Genomic DNA, 19,590 nt, shown 5'->3' with positions numbered 1-19,590 from the left:
AAAAAAAAAAATTCTATTAGTCTTTCCTCTTATTATAATAATTAAGCAAAACATCTCAAAAAGCAGCTTCATTATATATTTCAATTCTCAACTGAATATATATTCAGTTTTACCAGTTTTATTTTCATTTTTACTTTTATATTGATTATTATTTTATTAAAATAAAAGACAATAATAAAAGATGAAATGCCATATTTAACCAGAATTCCTCTCCCTGTGTGGCTGAAATGATGGTAAGGTCACCCTAATTATTTCTATTTCATTCAACATGTTTCAAGTTAAGCAAGTGACTGAAAACGTCAGAGTGAATATGAACAAATTCCTAATTTAGTGACTATAGAAAGCAAATAATTGGACTAAGATAAAAGACAAATACACTTAAAGAGCCTCACAAAAAGAATTTCAAAATACTTTTAAAAAAGAGTCAACTTCAGACTTCTTTTAATAGCCTACCTTAGTTGCTGGGGATTTTCATGGATACCAACCACCCAGTAGTGATCAGATTTTCCTTTGCAGTGCTCTCTTGTATTACATACAGGAGTCCATGTATTACCAAGTCCTCTGTTAAGCATTCGAACAATTCCTTCTGAATCCACGTAACAAGGGGTACCTAAACACCAACAGAAAAAGAAATCACTTGGAGACATAGCTACATGTTGTTAAAGAAACCCTATTTCAAATACATTATACATACCAAGGATTCAACTTTGCTTTCAAAAGCAAAACACAAAACAGAAGCAAATAATCTAAGATTATTTACTGTAAAATTTCATTAATCGTAGAGTAAGACCTAACAGAAAAAAGAAAAACAATTGTATTTAATATGACTAAAATTTACACAAATAAAGTGAAAAAACTGAGTTTCAGTGAAAACTATGCCACCTACTGGAAGACAATAATTTTATTTACTTATTTATTTATTATTATTTTTTTTGAGATGGAGTCTCGCTCTGTTGCCCAGGCTGGAGTGCAGTGGCATGATCTCGGCTCACCGCAAGCTCCGCCTCCCGGGTTCATGCCATTCTCCTGCCTCAATCTCCAGAGTAGCTGGGAGTACAGGCGCCCGCCACCACACCTGGCTAATTTTTTTTTGTATTTTTAGTAGAGACAGGGTTTCACCGCGTTAGCCAAAATGGTCTCGATCTCCTGACCTCATGATCCGCCTGCCTCGGCCTCCCGAAGTGCTGGGATTACAGGCGTGAGCCACCGTGCCTGACCAATAATAATTTTAAAGCCAATTTTAGTAAAAAAATTAAACATGAATGAGAAGGTTCCCAGTTGAGAAACATTTAGAAAAATGATCAAAACCTGATACAAGGTGATCTTTATGAAATTTATCTTTAGTACTCTTCTTCTTCTCTCTTCTTTTTGTTGGCCTTGTTACTATTCTGTCCCCAACTACTGGGTAAGCAATTCTTACCTAGTAAAACAGAAGCATTCTTGTTTTCCACCTATTCTGCTTCCAACTCAGGAAATCTGTGGCAAATTACCTGATTATCCCTTTTCTTATCTGTGGCTTCATACCCCCCTTACTCTGCAAACATGAGTTTCCTCAGGGTCTGGATCTAATTGGTACTTGGGAGAAAAAAATCTATACAAATGGAAGTTATCAATGGTTCATATTATTAAAGCCTGAGTGACTAACATCAAAACAGAAAACACATCTAGAAATGGTTGATATTTTAAAGAGAAAGTGGAGTTTCCAGCAATGTAAATGAAGAATATGAATCTCCAAAAAGAGAAATATTTAAGTCCCCATGAGACAGGGTTGACCGGTGATTTAAAATAAGGTACTCCTGGGCCAGGTGCAGTGGCTCACTCCTGTAATCCCAGCACTCTGAGAGGCCAAGGCAGGTGGATCACCTCAGGCCAGGAGTTTGAAACCAGCCTAGCCAACATGTTGAAACCCCATCTCTACTAAAAATACAAAATTAGCCAGGCGTGGTGGCACGTGCCTGTAGTCCCAGCTACTTGGGAGGCTGAAGCATGAGAATCACTTGAACCCAGAAGACAGAGGTTGCAGTGATCTGAGATCGCATCACTGCAGTCCAGCCTGGGTGACAGAGTGAGACTCAGCATCAAAAAAAAGGCAAACACAAAAACAAATAAAATAAGGTACTCCTCAGTGTGTTTCAGATCATCTGTCATAAGCCTCTAGAATTTGGTCTAAAATAGCACTTACCCAAAATAAATATCATGTGAGCCAAAAGTGTAATTTTTAATTTCCTAGTGCCACATTGAAAAAGAAAAACGGCTACATACCATGTATCTGAACGACAAAAAAATTAAATGAAAAAATTTAGGCTGGGGGCAGTGGCTCATGCCTGTAATCCCAGGACTTTAGGAAGTCGAGGCAGGTGGATCACCTGAGGTCTGGAGTTCAAGACCAGCCTGGCCAGCATGGAGAAACCCTGTCTCTATTAAAAATACAAAAATTAGCCAGGTGTGGTGATGCAAGCCTGTAATCCCAGGTACTCAGAAGGCTGAGGCAGGAGAATTGCTTGAACCCAGCAGGCAGAGATTGCAGTAGGCTGACATTACATCATTGCACTCCAGCCTGGGCAACAAAGCAAGACTCCTAATTTATTCCTTAAAAAAATATATATATATATATTTTTAAATAGAGATGGGATCTCACTATGTTGTCCAGTCTGGTCTTGAACTCCTGGGCTCAAGTGATCCTGCTGCCTCGGCCTCCCAGAGTGCTGGGATTATAGGCATGAGCCATCATGCCCAGCCAAAAAAAAAAATTTTTAAAGAAAAAAAGGGTGAAGTTAATGTTAATAATACATTTTATTTCATTGAAGGTATCTCAAATACTATCATTTAACAGGTAATCAATGTTAAAAAATTGTTGATTTTTATATTTTTTTCATGGTAAGTCTTCAAAATCCAGAGAGTATTTTATACATATAAGCACATCTCAGCTATATTTCAAGTGCTCAATAGACATACATACGAGTTATTGTAATAAACAGTGAAGTTCTAGAAAATTCTAAGTTTTGTGTATGATCTGCTGAAAAAGACACAATTTATTATTGATTTGTATCACCTCCTTGCTATTTAATAAACTTTCAGAAAAATATATTTCCCTCTTTGTAAGTTTTCTAACGAGAATTCTCATGAAGAGAGATCTTAGCCAGGTGCAGTTTCTCACGCCTGAAATCCTAGCACTTTAGGAGGCCAAGGTGGGTGGATCACTTGAGCCTAGGAGTTTGAGACCAGCCTGGGCAACATGGCAAAACCCTATCTCTACAAAAAATACAAAAATTAGCTGGGCATGGTGGCATACCCCTGAAGTCCCAGCTACTAAGGAGGCTGAGGTAGGAAGATGGCTTGAGCCCAGGAGGTGGAGGTTGCAGTGAGCTGAGATCATTCTACTGCACTCCAACCTGGACAACAGAGCCAGACCCTCTTGCAAAAGAACATAAAAATAAAAGCAAGATCTCGTACATAAAATAATGGCTACCTTGCCTAAAGATTGCAGTTCCCAGTTCTGCCAACATATTAAAATAGAAATTTAAAATATAAAATAAAGATAATTTATCCTTAAAGAAATTAATTAGGAATAAAACGATGAAATAATTTTCTTCTTGAAGAATATCTTAACACTTTATGTTATACTCGTTTTTTTTAAACAAATTTATCTTGCCTTCAGCTGAAAACCCAATCCATGCAAGGTAGGATTTCCTTGTAAGAGGAAGAGGGTCACCATGCACAATTTGTTTTTTCTTTTTCCCCAGCTCTAGCAGTTGAACTCCAAGGCACTGATCCCCATCAAATCCTGTACCTAATGAGAACATGTAAATATAAATCAGGCATTAAAGGTTATCCAACTATAATGCAGTCTACATTATTTTCTGTGAATTGATTTTGTGGTAAATTACTAGACTGACTAGCACTACTTTTTATGAATAACCCATCTAACTGAGGCATCATTCAGGTATTAGAAACAGAGTAAGATGTTATATGGATTATTCACATAAAGTCCTTATAAGTGGGCATTTATTCACTCAAGAAATATTTACAGAAAGATTACTATATGCCAGCATTGGCCTAGATCCTGGAGCTACAGCAATAAACAAAGTCACTGCTCTTATTAAATTCAAATTTCAGGTAGAAGACAAATTAAAAAACACAAAATGAGCAAAAAAAGTTATCAAAAAGTTAAAATAATGTGATACAGAATGTCAGAGTGGTTTGTTAGACTGGTTAGTCAGAAGTGGCTCTCAGAAAGTAAAGTTTAAGCTAAGACATGAACTGCAAGCTGGAGCCTGCCATGCAAACATGAGGGAAGGAACATGAAAGTGGATGGAGGGAACAGCTAATGCAAAGTCCTAAGGCAGGAAGAATAGAGGGCTCAAAGAACACAAAGAAGCAGTATGGCCAGAACATGGTAATGAGAAACAATGGTAAGAGATGAGGTTGAAGAGGCAGGCAAAAGTCAGATTATACAGGATCAGTACATCACCTTGACAGCTATCAGAAGTTTGACTTTGGCCGGGCGCGGTGGCTCAAGCCTGTAATCCCAGCACTTTGGGAGGCCGACACGGGTGGATCACGAGGTCAGGAGATCGAGACCATCCTGGCTAACACGGTGAAACCCCATCTCTACTAAAAAAAATACAAAAAACTAGCTGGGCGAGGTGGCGGGCGCCTGTAGTCCCAGCTACTTGGGAGGCTGAGGCAGGAGAATGGCATAAACCCGGGAGGCAGAGCTTGCAATGAGCTGAGATCCGGCCACTGCACTCCAGCCCAGGCAACAGAGCGAGTTTCCGTCTCAAAAAAAAAAAAAAAGAAGAACAAGTTTGACTTTGATTCTAAAAGTGAAGGAAAGTCAGAGAGATTTGAGAAGAGGAGCATGATCTATGTTTTTAAAAGACTACCTAGGCTGCTGTGTGGAGAATGGACTGTGGAAGGCAAGAATTGAAGCTAAAAGACTAGTTAGGAGACTACTATTGACAGTCCAAGAGATGACATCTAGGTTGTATTAGCAGAAGACATGAAAAGAGACAAATTTAGAATGTGTTATTCCATAGAATTGACATGATGATATAATTTTACTGTTGGAGTTGATGGAGGGGAAATGGAAAGAGAAGAATCAAAGATAATTTTCAGATTTTTGGCTTCAGCCACTAGATTGTTAGTAGGCCATTTACTAAGACGGGGAAACTACGTTAAGAAGCAAGTTTGGAAGGAAAAAAATCATTTTTTATTGTGAGTAAATTAAGTCTGAAATGTTTGTCCAAACTCTAAATAGATTTCAAGTGGGCAACTGGATGTGTAAGTCTGGAGACATAAGGAGAGGACAGGGTTGGTGCTATCAACTTAAAAGTCATAGACACTGAGATGTATTTAAAGCCATGGATTATGATAAAATTCCCCAGGGTGGTTTCTCAAACTGCATTTTTTTGACCTATGAGTCACGGAATCAAGTTTAAGTTGCAACTAGCATTTTAAAAAATGAAATAAAAAAATTTAAACTGAAATCAAAGAGTAAATATTGTCTATGAGACTTTTATTTCAGTTACATTTGCAGATATTTATAGAACAGTTATATAGAATATATTTCTTTTCTTCTTTTTTTCTTTTTAAAATAGAAACAGGGGCTTGCTATTATTATCCAGGCTGGTTTTGAACTCCTGGGCTCAAGCAACCCTCCTGTCTCGGCTTCCCAAAGTGCTGAGATTACAGATGTGAGCCACCACACCTGGTCCAGAATCTATGAATCTATGTCTTACTGTGGCAAAGCAGACAAAAAGACTGAAAGACCCTGACCTAGAGAGTAGTAGAGAAAAAGGGGATACATTCCAGCTAAAAGGTAGAGCCAACAAAAAAGTAAAAAGGGAGTTGCCAGTGAGGAAAAATATTGAAAGTATGATGTCATAGAAGTCATGAGAAGAAGGTATTTTCAATGGAATTATTTTTTTTAAAAGCACAGAGATTATCAGTTACCTTGGTAAGACCAGTCTTAGCATAGTGATGGAGACTAAAGAAAGACATGAGGGGAGGAAAAGGAGACAGCAGCTTTTAAAAAGTGTCACATTCAGAGTTGTTTTGGCCCTTCCTACTAGGAGTTATTTTTATGGAATTTCAATGCTGAAAGTTCTCTGGTCGTGCTTGCCAAATGGTAAGATTTAGACATGGAAGTAATTAACCAAATTCCACCTTGGAATCCTCTCTATAATATAGTTCTATTAAGAAAACATTTTCATTTTTATCGCTACTAGTAAACACAACAAAATTCTCTACATGTAAAGATCACACTGATTCAAAAAGAAGTATACAATCCAAGACAAAAAGAGTAACAAAAACAGCAAAAAAGCTCAAGTAATTTCCATTTTAAACTTCAAGTCATAGTAAAATCATAAAAGACTGAAAAAAATCTACCTCTGTGATAAACAATGAAAAGCTGTTCTCCATGTCCTGCCATTGACACCACAGGTCCAGCAAGGCTGAATACCTCTTTTTGAATCCCTCCAATAGTAAACAATCGAAGAAGCAAGGCACTAGTTGCGGCAGCAGCCCATCCTTGACCGAGACATATGGCTTCTATATCCTCATTCTGAGGCAAGTCTATTATCCACTCTTTGCTTGAATCCCAAGAACTAAAGTGCAGGCAGTGAAGCTTGCTAAAAATTAAAACAAGACAGAAACAATCAAACTTTCATATGATATACATATATAAAAAATGAGTAATCATGATATTCAACAATAAAACTAAATAGTTTACTTTCTATTACACACAGTATAAAAAGTTGCTTTAAAAAAGTAATTATGAAATACCCTTAAAATGGGCGGGGCGCGGTGGCTCAAGCCTGTAATCCCAGCACTTTGGGAGGCCGAGACGGGCGGATCACAAGGTCAGGAGATCGAGACCATCCTGGCTAACACGGTGAAACCCCGTCTCTACTAAAAAATACAAAAACCTAGCCGGGCGAGGTGGCGGGCGCCTGTAGTCCCAGCTACTCGGGAGGCTGAGGCAGGAGAATGGTGTAAACCTGGGAGGCGGAGCTTGCAGTGAGCTGAGATCCGGCCACTGCACTCCAGCCTGGGCGACAGAACGAGACTCCGTCTCAAAAAAAAAAAAAAAAAAAAAGAAATACCCTTAAAATGAAATATATTGTTATCTTTCCAGTCTTTTTTCTTTGCACATACATATATGTAAGTTACTATTATATGAAATGGAGTTTTGCTCCGTCACTCAGGCTGGAGTCCAGTGGCATGATCTCTGCTCACTGCAACCTCCAACTCCCAGGTTTAAGCAATTCTCCTGTCTCTTGCCTCAGCCTCCCAAATAGCTAGGACTACAGGTGGGTGCCACCACGTCTGGTTAATTTTTGTATTTTTAGTAGAGACACAGTTTCACCATGTTGGTCAGGCTGGTCTCAAACTCTTGACCTCAGGTCATCTGTCCGCCTTGGCCTCCAAAAGTGCTGGGATTACAGGCGTAAGACACTGTGCCTAGCCTGAAGGATACGAATTTCAAGTCACATAGAAGATAGAGTAAAATCCATGAAGTGTATCAGTACTATAATCAGCTGAAGAAGGGATCAAGAGAGGGCAATCTCTTGATTAACAAAAAGCTGAAAAAATATTTTCTTTTCTTTTAAAAAGAAAAACATTCTGCACCCATTGCTTTCCCATCATAATTTTTTTCTTGACATCCATCTACTTATTTATTTACCTACCTACTTATCAAACCATGTAAACATCCAAAAAACATTAAGTAGAAAAAGCAAACGGGCGACTAGTACATTTTTTGGTTTGTTTTTCCGTTTTTTTTTTTTCCTTTCTCGAAGTGAGATTTTAATTCTAATCCATAGTGACAAAAATGTAGATTAACAGTTGGCCAAGGCTAGGGCTGAATTAACTGCAAAAGGATATAAGAAAACATTTTCGGCTGGGCGCGGTGGCTCAAGCCTGTAATCCCAGCACTTTGGGAGGCCGAGACGGGCGGATCATGAGGTCAGGAGTTCGAGACCATCCTGGCTAACATGGTGAAACCCCGTCTCTAGTAAAAAATACAAAAAGCTAGCCGGGCGAAGTGGCTGGCGCCTGTAGTCCCAGCTACTCGGGAGGCTGAGGCAGGAGAATGGCGTAAACCCGGGAGGCGGAGCTTGCAGTGAGCTGAGATCCAGCCATTGCACTCCAGCCTGGGCAACAGAGTGAGACTCCGTCTCAAAAAAAAAAAAAAAAAAAAAAAGAAAACATTTTCGGGTGATAAAGACACAGTGACAAATATCTAGACTAATAGTTGGCCAAGGCTAGGGTTGAACTAACTGCAAAGGGATATAAGAAAACATTTTCAGGTGATAATGAACATTCTATATTTGATTGTGGTAGGGGTTATGTGTATATACACCTTTGTCAACTCATCAAATGGGTGCATTTTATTGTAAATAAATTACATTTCAATAAAGCAAATTAAAATAAGGGAGGTTCAAATAGAAAGAAATCTGGAAGGATACATATCACACTGTTATTAACAGTTATATCTGAGAGTAGAATTCTGGGAGGAGCTTTCATTTTCTGAAACTTCTATACTGTATACTGTTTTTTTTTCTCTACAATGTATGTATATTACTCTTACAATAGCAAAAAAAACAGCACTTAACAATGTAAAAAAAAATCCCATCTCTTGCATTATTAACCATGCCATGTCATTTTGCTATGTAGTTAGAGCACGTAATGAGGGAATCATTAGGGCAAAAACAGACATATGTTCTGAGGTATTTTGGGTGTGCTGGTGTTTGTACCAAACTCTTCTGAAATTTCATGCTACAAAAAATAAATTTTGTTTTATTAACTTTTTGTCTTTAATTTCAACAACTGTATCTAACAGTTCAACAGTGCCAAATTCTTCCTAATAATCTTGAGTTTACCTTGCTAGTTCATCAGTGCTTTCACACGCCAACAAAATAGCTTCGTGGGAAAGATCTGCTATTGTATAATTCAAAGTGTTTGATAAGTGTGTTGCATGGTGTATGGAGGAATCATGGAACTCCACATCTATGGCATTGTCTTGCTCATCATTATAGCAGCGAATAATTCCAATAGAGTTCCACACCTACAAACAGGTAAGATTAAATATAAGTCTGAGAAAAACTGACGCTCCTAGAATCAGTAAGCCATAGTAGCACAAATTAACAAATATTATAATTAAATCTGTATTAAGATTTAGGTTTTGGGAGCTACTACATCTCATCTATCTCTAAATAGTTTCTGACAGGCGTCATAATACCAGAGCTACAATTACTTATTATTTCCTTCATGAGAATAAGATACATATATACTTATTAATTAGCAAATGGAGTATTTAATAATATTTAAAAATAAATTACATGACTGTTACTTTAAAAGTACATTACAGTTGGTCTTTGAACAACCAAAGCATTAAATTCCTCAAAAGAAACATTTCAATAATTGAGTTTTCTTACAAATATGAATGCAAATAACAAGACTTTTTTCCTATTCTAACTAGTTATTCTATGATAAAATAAATATATACATTTTAAGAAAACATAATTTTTTTTTTTTTTGAGACAGAGTTTCGCTGTCACCCAAGCTAGAGTGCAGTGGCATGATCTCGACTCACCGCAACCTCTGCTTCCTGGATTCAAGCGATTCTCCTCCCTCAGCCTCCTGTGTAGCTGTAGTTACAAGTGCATGCCACCACGTCCAGCTAATTTCTATATTTTTTTAATAGAGATAGGGTGTTTCACCATGTTGGCCAGGCTGGTCTCCAACTCCTACCCTCAAGTGACTCGCCCACCTTGGCGCCCCAAAGTGCTGGGATTACAGGCGTGAGCCACCACGCTCGGCAGAGGCAACATAAATTGATACCACTTGGAAAACTTATCTTGCATGATGTCCATTATAGGTTCATACTTGGCCCTAGAGTTTCTAATAAAATTAGTGCCAATATTTTATTTAACATAACTATAAATAAAATATTAACACTAATAAAAAAATTAAGACCTATGACTTGATGACTACTGATAACAATAAAAAGTTTTATTAGTATTAATCACCACCCTCAATCTTTACATAAAAATTTATGCCAGGCCTATACTTTTAAAAAGGCAAAATCCTCAGAGTGGAAAACGTCATATAACCAACATAGAAATAGTAAACTTTTTAAGAGCTCAGACCAGGCACAGTGGCTCACGGCTGTAATCCCAGCACTTTGGGAGGCCAAGGTGGGTGGATCACAAGGTCAGGAGATCGAGACCATCTGGTGAACAAGGTGAAACCTCATCTCTACTAAAAATACAAAAATTAGCCAGGCATGGTGGCGGGCACCTGTAGTCCCAGCTACTCGGGAGGCTGAGGCAGGAGAATGGCGTGAAACCGGGAGGCGGAGCTTGCAATGACCCGAGATTGCACCACTGCACTCCAGCCTGGGCAACAGAGTGAGACTCTGTCTCAAAAACAAAACAAAACAAAAAGAGCTCAAACCTAAGGCAAAAAGCCAATATAGTCATTTTGTCTATTCATGAAATATACATTTAATGTGTACTGTATCATGCCTTGTTCCAAATCCTAAGAACATATCAGTACACAAAACAAAAATCTTTATTTTTGTGTAGCTTTATTTTTGTGTAGTGGAGTGAGGAAAAGGGGCAGATTTTTTCCCCCATAGTACTTACCACCTTCTAATATAATATTAGTTGCCTTCTAAGAAAACACCTCCTTACTAGAGTTTTGGAGTCAGTATAATCTTCTATATAACAACGACTATGAAGAATAAGGTTTGAAAGTATTGCCAAGAAACACTGCAAGATACTAACATTTACTTATGTTCATTTAATGTCATTTTGGAAAGCAGAATTTTATTTAACGTCATTTTCAATAAGGTTGAAACAAGATTAAAACTGTGAACTAACCATAAAATAAACTAACCACAAAACTATAATCAACTAAAGTGCTTCGGGCTACTTAATCAAAGTTTTAAAAAATACGTTTTATCCAAAAAAATTACCTATAGTAAGAAAAAAGTGCTGAAAACCTACTAAGAAGTTAAGTGTAGATCCAAGGCTTACCATGAATCTGTGAGTGAGATGCAAGGGTGTAGAACCTGACTGAAATGGCTTTTGCCGGGGAGTTGGCATGGGTCCATCATAAAATGGCCTTTGGGATGTTACAAGTGGTAGATTGTGAATGCTGCCTTCCTGACCATCTTCCTCCTCCTCTTTGAGAAGACTAGAACCAGTTTTTAGCATTGAAATATCTACAACACAAAGGATCATAATTAAGGGAATCACGAATACCAATAATTTGGAAAAAGGAAAGCATTATGGAATCTAGTAACTTTTTCATTCATATGCAATGACACTGACATGCTATTTGCCTCTTTCACTGTGTTAAAGAGATGCAGTGATGGTGCAAAAGCGATGGTGGGTAAAATTTCTGTGACTTGGCACCAATCAAGGCAGTGGCACCTAACTGTATTAGTCATTACCGCATTGTTAACCACTACTCACTTGCAGTAAAAATATAAATTTTATTAAATCTTGACACTTATACAGATTTTTTTTTTAAAGTTGTATGCTAAAATGAGAAGTGTGATGGCTGTCTTAAAAAAAGCACTTATGCAATTATTTGAGTTGTAAGCTGAACTAAGTGATTTTTCTTCATAGAACACTACTTTTACTTAAAAAACAAATGCCAAATAAACTATGGTTATGCAGAATTGGATCTTTGGCAAACATTTTCTTGGAAATGAATGAAGTGAGCCTGTCAATTAAGAAAAAATAACTGGCAGAATTTGTTGCCAATGACAACATTTGAGCTTTCAGGCCAGGCGCAGTGGCTCACACCTGTATTCCCAGCACTTTGGGAGGCCGAGGCAGGCAGATCACTTAAGGTTGGGAGTTCCATGTTGACCAGCCTGGCCAACATGGTGAAACCCCGTCTCTACTAAAAATACAAAAATTGGCCGGGCACGGTAGCTCACGCCTGTAATCCCAGCACTTTGGGAGGCCGAGGTGTGCGGATCACGAGGTCGGGAGATAGAGACCATCCTGGCTAACATGGTGAAACTCCGTTTCTACTAGAAATGCAAAAAATTAGCCGGGCGTGGCGGTGGGCGCCTGTAGTCCCAGCTACTCGGGAGTCTGAGGCAGGAGAATGGCGTGAACCCGGGAGGCGGAGCTTGCAGCAAGCTGAGATTGCGCCACTGCATTCCAGCCTGGGTGAGGGAGCGAGACTCTGTCTCAAAAAAAAAAAATTAGCCAGGCATGGTGGCACATGCCTGTAATCCCAGCTACTCAGGAGGCTGAGACAGGAGAATCGCTTGAACCTGGGACACTGTCTCAAAAAAAAAAAAAAAAAAGAGCTGGGCACAGTGGCTCATGCCTGTAATCCTAGCACTTAGGGAGGCCAAGGAGAGTGGATCACTTGAGGTCAGGAGTTCGAGACCAGATTGACCTACATAGTGAAACCCTGTCTTTACTAAAATACAAAAATTAGCCGGGCGTGGTGGCGGGCACCTATAATCCCAGCTAGTCGGGAGGTTGAGGCAGGAGAATCACTTGTACCCAGGGGACAGAGGTTGCAGTGAACCGAGATCACGCCACTGCCTTCTAGCCTGGGTGACAGAGCCAAGACTCCCTCTCAAAAAATAAAAAAAAGAAATTTGAGCTTTCAATTAAAAATTAAGATATTGGAAAGCTTCTATTTGCCATTGTGAGCTTCACAACTTTCTAGTACTTAGAAACTGCTGATGAAATTGGTAACAACACTAGCAGATATAATTTATAGGCAGGTGCTGTGACTCATGCTTGTAATTCCAGCACTTTCAGAGGCTGGGGAGGAAAGATCACTTGAGGCCAGAATTTCAAGACCAGCCTGGGCAACAAAGCAAGATTCCATCTCTATAAAAAATAAAAAATTCGATGGGCATGGTGGTATGCATCTGTAGTCCTAGCTACCAGAAGGCTGAGTGAGAGAACTGCTTGACCCCAGGAGTTCAAAGTTATACTAAGGTATGATCATACCACTGCACTCCAGCCTAGGTGACAGAGCAAGACGCTATCTCTAAAAACAAAAATTAATTAATTAAAAACAACATATAATTAAAAACAAAAACAAATACTTTATATTAGATAATAAAAAGTGTCAAAATAAAGAAGATCTATAAACCTCAGTGAACCAGTATTATCAATTCATGTTACAAAATTAAACATGATTTTAAAAAATCCATTCAACGTTCAAGTCAGACCAATACATTTTTTTATTTTGTTTTATTTTTTTCTGAGACAGGGTCTTGCTCTGTTGTCCTGCCTAGAGCGCACTGTTGCAATCATGGCTCACTGCAGCCTTGACCTCTCAGCCTCGAGAGATCCTCCTACCTCAGCCTCCCAAGTAGGTGGGACTACAGGCACACACTACCACACCTGGCTAATTTTTAAAGTTTTTTCTAGAAAGAAGGTCTCACTATGTTGCCCTGGCTGGTCTTGAACTCCTGGCCTCAAGCAATCCTCCTGCCTGGGCCTCGCAAAGTGCTGGGATTACAGGTGTGAGCCACCATTCCCAGCCAGACCAATGAATTTTAACATAATAGAGCCATAAGAGTTCACTGAAGTTTTCAGATTACATTTTGCAAGTAATCTTTAGGAAATGATCATCTTCTGAGTCTTGGTGCAACATCAAAGAATATCCACAATTAGTTGAATGTGCTATTAAAAGATTTCTTAAAATACTTTTCTCTTTTCATATTACATATTTATGTGAGGCCAAATTTTCTTCATACACTTGAAACAAAAACAATGTATGGCAATAGACTTAATCCAGAAGTAGATGAGAGAATCCAGCTGTCCTCTATGATAGACATTACAAAGATTGCAATGCCACTTTTCTCACTAAATTTTTTTTGTTCTTAATAAAAAAGTATTATTCATGTTTATGTGAGTTTATTGTTATTTTTAAGTGAATAAATATTTTTAAATTTCTGAATTTTAATTTCTAATATGTAAATGACAATAGACATAACTCTATATAAATAAATGCCCTCTGAAGGGTCCTCAAAATTTTTTAGAGTATAAAGGCTACTGAGACCAAAACATTTGAGGACTGTTGTTCTATAAACTCTATATGACTTTAAACAGCACAACATAGCACTGCACACTGGCATTTTACTTGATAATGTTCAAGTGTTATTTCAGCATGTGAGTTGTCACAATAAGCACTCTATTCAAAGATTTTAAATTACAATCTCAATTTCTTTAACGATACAATACTATTCAGGTTACCTATTACTTCTTGAGTTAGCGAGGTAGTTTGTGTCTTTCAGAAAATTCGTCCATTTCATTTAAGTTGTTAAATTTATGGGCACAGTTATTCATAATATTGCCATTATGCCTTTGATATTAACAGTAGCGCTGCCATACAGACATATAATGTGAGTTACAGCTGTAATTTTAAATTTTCTAATAGCTATGTTTAAAAAGTAAAAAGAAAATAGCCATAATTTTAATAATATAGTGCATTTAAAGTACATATTATCATTTCAACATGTACTATGTATACAAAATTTCCCAGTTTTACATTCTTTTTTTCATATTGTCTTCAAAATCTGGCTGCACTCCATGGTAAAACCCCATCTCTACTAAAAATACAAAAATTAGCCAGGCATGTTGGCTCTGTAATCCCAGCTAGTCAGGAGGCTGAGGCACAAGAATCACTTGAATCCCGGAGGCAGAGGTTGCAGTGAGCCAAAATCACACCACTGCACTCCACTCTGGGTGACAGAGAGAGACTCCACCCCCCCAAAAAAAAAAAAATCTGCTTGCACTCATAACATATCTCAATTTGAACTAACCACATTTCTTTTTTTTTTTTTTTTGAGACGGATTCTCACTCTGTTGCCGGGGCTGGAGTGCAGTGGCCGGATCTCAGCTCACTGCAAGCTCCACTTCCCGGGTTTACGCCATTCTCCTGCCTCAGCCTCCGGAGTAGCTGGGACTACAGGCGCCGCCACCTCGCCCGGCTAGATTTTTGTATTTTTTAGTAGAGACGGGGTTTCACCATGTTAACCAGGATGGTCTCGATCTCCTGACCTCGTGATCCGCCCGTCTCGGCCTCCCAAAGTGCTGGGATTACAGGTTTGAGCCACCGCGTCCGGCCTGAACTAACCACATTTCAAGTGCTCAACAGCTACATGTGGCTAGTGGCTACTACATATTGGACAGCACAAATCTACAGATCTATAGTGATGGCCCACCCCTCTTTCATTCTCTATGTTAGTAATTTGTGTCTTCTCTTTACTGATCAACCACGATAGATATTTATTAATTTTATTGATCTTTTCTTTTCTTTTGAGATGGTGTCTTGCTCTGTTGCCCAGGAGGGCATGCAGTGACGCGATCTCGGCTCACTGCAACCTCCGCTTCCTGGGTTCAAGTGAGCCTCTTGCCTCAGTCTCCTGAGTAGCTGGGATTACAGGCATGTGTCACCACACCCAGCTAATTTTTGTATTTTTGTAGAGACAGGGTTTCACCATGTTGGCCAGGCTGGTCTTGAACTCCTGACCTCAAGTGATCTGCCCATTTCAGCTTCCCAAAGTGCTGGGATTATAGGCATGAGCCACCATGCCCGGCCTTATTGATCTTCTCAAAGAACCAGCTTTTGGTCTCATTGACTTTCTCTATAGTTTGTTGTCTTTTTCTGTTGTCAATTTTATTGAATTTTGCTCTGCATTATTTCCTTCCTTCTATTTGCTTGGGGTTTAGTTTTCTCTTTTTCTAGTCTGCCACAGCAGAAGCTTGGATTATAGATTTGAAACCTTTTTTAACAAAGTCCTAATGCTATAAAGTTTCCTCTAAGCACCGTTTTTAGCTACATTCTACAAATTCAATAATGACTTTAACAGTGTTAATAAAAAATCCAAAATACTAATCAACAGGATAATCACATGCACAAAGTCAAATTCTTACCAACTGAGTTTTCATCATCTTCTAGGATGTGACTTCGTTGTCTAAGACGACCTGAAGCCATCATGAGGTCATCATCCTCATCATCATTTATAATCCCTTTTGAAAAAGAAGGGATCTCGACTGCATTGTCATTTAGAAAATCACCAGTATTACTCATATCATCACCATCAAAAAGATCATTATAATCCTTTTCCACTCTGCTAGATACCTTGAACAAATTAATACAAATTATAAAAGTGAATGATTTAGAAAAACTCAATTACTAAAAAGGTAATCTTTTAATATGCACCTATAAATTCTACCAAGTAGCAAACTCACTGAACAGATAAGAATAATTAGTAAATGTATTTATAAGAATTATATTTATGTTTATACAATAAGACCCAGTTCTTATTTCAAATGCCTTGTAGTCTGGGGATGGGATAGGAGTATAGGGACTGACATGTAAACAAAAACGGTATATGCCAAAATATAAAGTAAGATCTTATTCCTCAGAAGCCATTCTCCAGAAGTCACATTAATATGATAAAGTTCCTATAAAGTCTCTCATATTGTAAGACACGCTCTCATTTACTTTTATTTTGAACAAGATACTGCATAAGATACATTTTCTTTATATTATCTCAGTTAAAGTTAGTGTTTTGATACTTATAAAAATAAAGTGATAGAACTAATAGAAAAACAAAGAAGGCAAAGAAATTCTACATAAAGCCCCAGCATGGTGGTTCACACCTGTAATCTCAGCACTTTGGGAAGCCGAAGCACGTGGATGGCTTGAGCCCAGGAGTCCAAGACCAGCCTGGACAACATGATGAAACCTCATCTCCACAAAAAATTAGCCAGGCATGGTGACATGGGTCTACAGTCCCAGCTACCTGGGAGGCTGAGGTGGGAGGATCACCTGAGCCTGGAAGGTCGAGGCTACAGTGAGCCATGATCTCACCACTGCACTCCAGCATGAGTGACAGAGTGAGACCCTGTCTCAAAATAAACAAATTTTTAGATCACTTTAAAAAGTGAAATGGTAAGCAGATACACTGCAAAGATCTCAAGTTACTCCTATAGGATGAATAAAAACTGTACAAATGTTAAGCCAAAGTAAATTTATAGTTTGGTATAAAAGTCTAATGAGAACACCATTAAGAGATTAAAAAGTATTACATCATAAACCTTTTATTTTCATTTATTTATTTATTGACAGAGTGGAGCCTCGCTCTGTCGCCAGGCTGGAGTGCAGTGGTACGATCTTGGCTTACTGCAACCTCCGCCTCCTGGGTTCAAGCTATTCTCCTGCTTCAGTTTCCCAAGTAGCTGGGACTACAGGTGCGTGCCACCACGTCCAGCTAATTTTTGTATTTTTAGTAGAGATGGGGTTTCACCATGTTGGCCAGGATGGTCTCGATCTCTTGACCTTGTGATCTGCCCGCCTTGGCTTCCCAAAGTGCTGGGATTACAGGCATGAGCCACTACGCCTGGCCTTTTTTTTCTTTTTTGACACAGAGTCTCACTCTGTCACCTAGGCTGGAGTGCAGTGGCATGATCTTGGCTAACTGCTAACTCCGTCTCCCAGGTTCAAGTGAGTCTCCTGCCTCATCCTCCTGAGTATCTAGGATTACAGGCCTACACAACCACACCTGGCTAAGTTTTGTATTTTCTGTAGAGATGGGGTTTCACCATGTGCGCCAGGCTGTTCTTGAACTCCTGACCTCAGGTGATAAATCCACCTCGGCCTCCAAAAGTGCTGGAATTATAGGCGTGATCCACCATACCCAGACCCTCATAAACCTTTTAAATGGAAGTAAACATAATTGTGCTCTGAAAACTGATGTTTAATAAAATGAGATGAAAAAGTGTTTCTAAATCCATAAATTGAAAAATACTTGATATAAGTAAATTAATAACTAAGTGCTATAAGAAAATATTTAACCAATCCATTTATAGTCCTAAAAGTTTACGTACTCAAGTTGATAAAAAACTGTTTTTAGATTTTCTTATTAAAAAAAACGGGGAGGTCAGGCGTAGTGGCCCATGCCTGTAATCCTAGCACTTTGGGAGGCCGAGGTAAGTGGATCACCTGAGGTCAGGAATTCAAGACCAGCCTGGCCAACATGGTGAAACCCCATCTCTACTAAAAATACAAAAAATTAGCAGAGCGTGGTGGCAGGTGCCTGTTATCCTACCTACTTGGGAGGCTGAGGCAGGAGAATCGCTTGAACCCAGGAGGTGGAGGTTGCAGGGAGCCGCCATTGCACTCCAGCCTGGGCAACAGAGAGAGACTCTGTTTCAAAGAAACAAAATTTTTTTAATGGGGGACTGTGCCTCATATTTATGATGAAGGCGATAAAATGTTCAGAGGTGTGAAATCAGCCCAGCTAATTTTTGTATTTTTAGTAGAGTCGGGGTTTCGTCATGTTGGCTAGGCTGGTCTTAAACTCCTGACCTCAGGTGATCCAACGGCCTCGGCCTCCCAAAGTGCTGGGATTACAGCTATGAGCTACCGCCCCCAGCCAAAAATTTTTTTCTCAATTCACTTTTTGTTTTTACCAATGTTACACATGCATATATATTAGTTGAGCAGTTTTACAAGGTGTGCCATGAAAACAGCCCTCTCCGCAGCCCCAACTTACTTCTCTACAGAATAAATCTTTCCAGCTCTTTTAGTTGTTTCTTTGCTACTTCTTCCATACTTGTAAATCATATTCTAGCAGAATTTTTTTTTTCACTTTTAATCACTGTGTTTAATAGATCCTATTAACTTCTATCTATGGAAGATGAGGATTTGGTACCCTTTCACAACCACCCCAACTGCCATGCTTGCATGTACACTATTCTCCGACCCCAATTCTCCCAATAGAGATAGATATATCCTCCTTGTGGTTCAATCAATATACAGTATTTAGGTTAGTAAGATCATGCAAATGTTATTCATAGCTGAATGATAAAAATAATAGCCAACACTTATAAAGTACGTCAAACTTATGAAGTGTGCTAGACACTGTTCTAACCATACGTAATTCACTTAAGCCTCCCAATAACCCCAAGTGGTTGGCATTATTCCTATCTTTTAACATAGTATATTATGATCACTTCTCCTTTCTTTTACAGCTTTTTGTTTTCCCTGGAGTTAAGAAACTCTCTCTTTACATCTTTTCTCTTAAGACAAATTTGCCAAAGATGATTTTCCCAATCTCCTGCCTGAAACGCATAACTGGCTGACAATGTTCTGGGAACCTAGTAGACGTGAGATGGTCATTTCAATACTCAAGTATCTTATCTTTCATTTAATCCTCTGTTTTCAGTACAGTATTTCCCCCTTACCCAAGACCATTCAACTGTAACCAGTGTCCCTAGACAAAGGACAGTCTATTTCATCTTTTATAAAAAAAAAATCTCCCACATTCTGCCAGAATGCATGTGAAGACAGGGGAGGGCAGGTACTCAGCTTTGAACACAGATGTTGAAACTAGAGGACTCTACTTGCTTATTAAATCACCTCTCCTGTTTTCTGCCCCACTTTTAGAAGTACCTAGTGCTACCAAATTCTGAATCTCTGGGGATTCAGTGAGGCAAACTGAGTAGCACCTCAGCTTCCAGAAACTAGTTTTAGAATTCAACTTTTTGAGAAGTTGAAGTGAGTTTCCAATCATCCTTC

General features: G+C 38.7%; 1 protein-coding gene across 2 annotated transcripts in view; it reads right to left on the bottom strand.

The window, feature by feature from the left end:
- The window catches only part of WDHD1 (WD repeat and HMG-box DNA binding protein 1), an 84,009-nt gene that overhangs the window by 34,420 nt on the left and 29,999 nt on the right, over positions 1-19,590 (bottom strand). For both annotated transcript variants that reach the window (XM_023231029.2, XM_023231038.2), the window contains exons 11-16: positions 15,939-16,146; positions 11,046-11,233; positions 8,886-9,070; positions 6,391-6,632; positions 3,653-3,790; positions 454-610 (exon numbers count right to left, since the gene is read on the bottom strand). In XM_023231029.2, the coding sequence (XP_023086797.1) occupies positions 454-610; positions 3,653-3,790; positions 6,391-6,632; positions 8,886-9,070; positions 11,046-11,233; positions 15,939-16,146 (1,118 nt within the window). The remainder of the gene's footprint in view (positions 1-453; positions 611-3,652; positions 3,791-6,390; positions 6,633-8,885; positions 9,071-11,045; positions 11,234-15,938; positions 16,147-19,590) is intronic.

The sequence above is a fragment of the Piliocolobus tephrosceles genome, chromosome 6 (genome assembly GCF_002776525.5).
Source record: "Piliocolobus tephrosceles isolate RC106 chromosome 6, ASM277652v3, whole genome shotgun sequence".
In the NCBI taxonomy this organism is placed as follows: Eukaryota; Metazoa; Chordata; class Mammalia; order Primates; family Cercopithecidae; genus Piliocolobus; species Piliocolobus tephrosceles.
The sequence above is the reverse complement of the archived record's forward strand: the minus strand, read 5'-3'. Positions and strand labels throughout refer to the sequence as shown.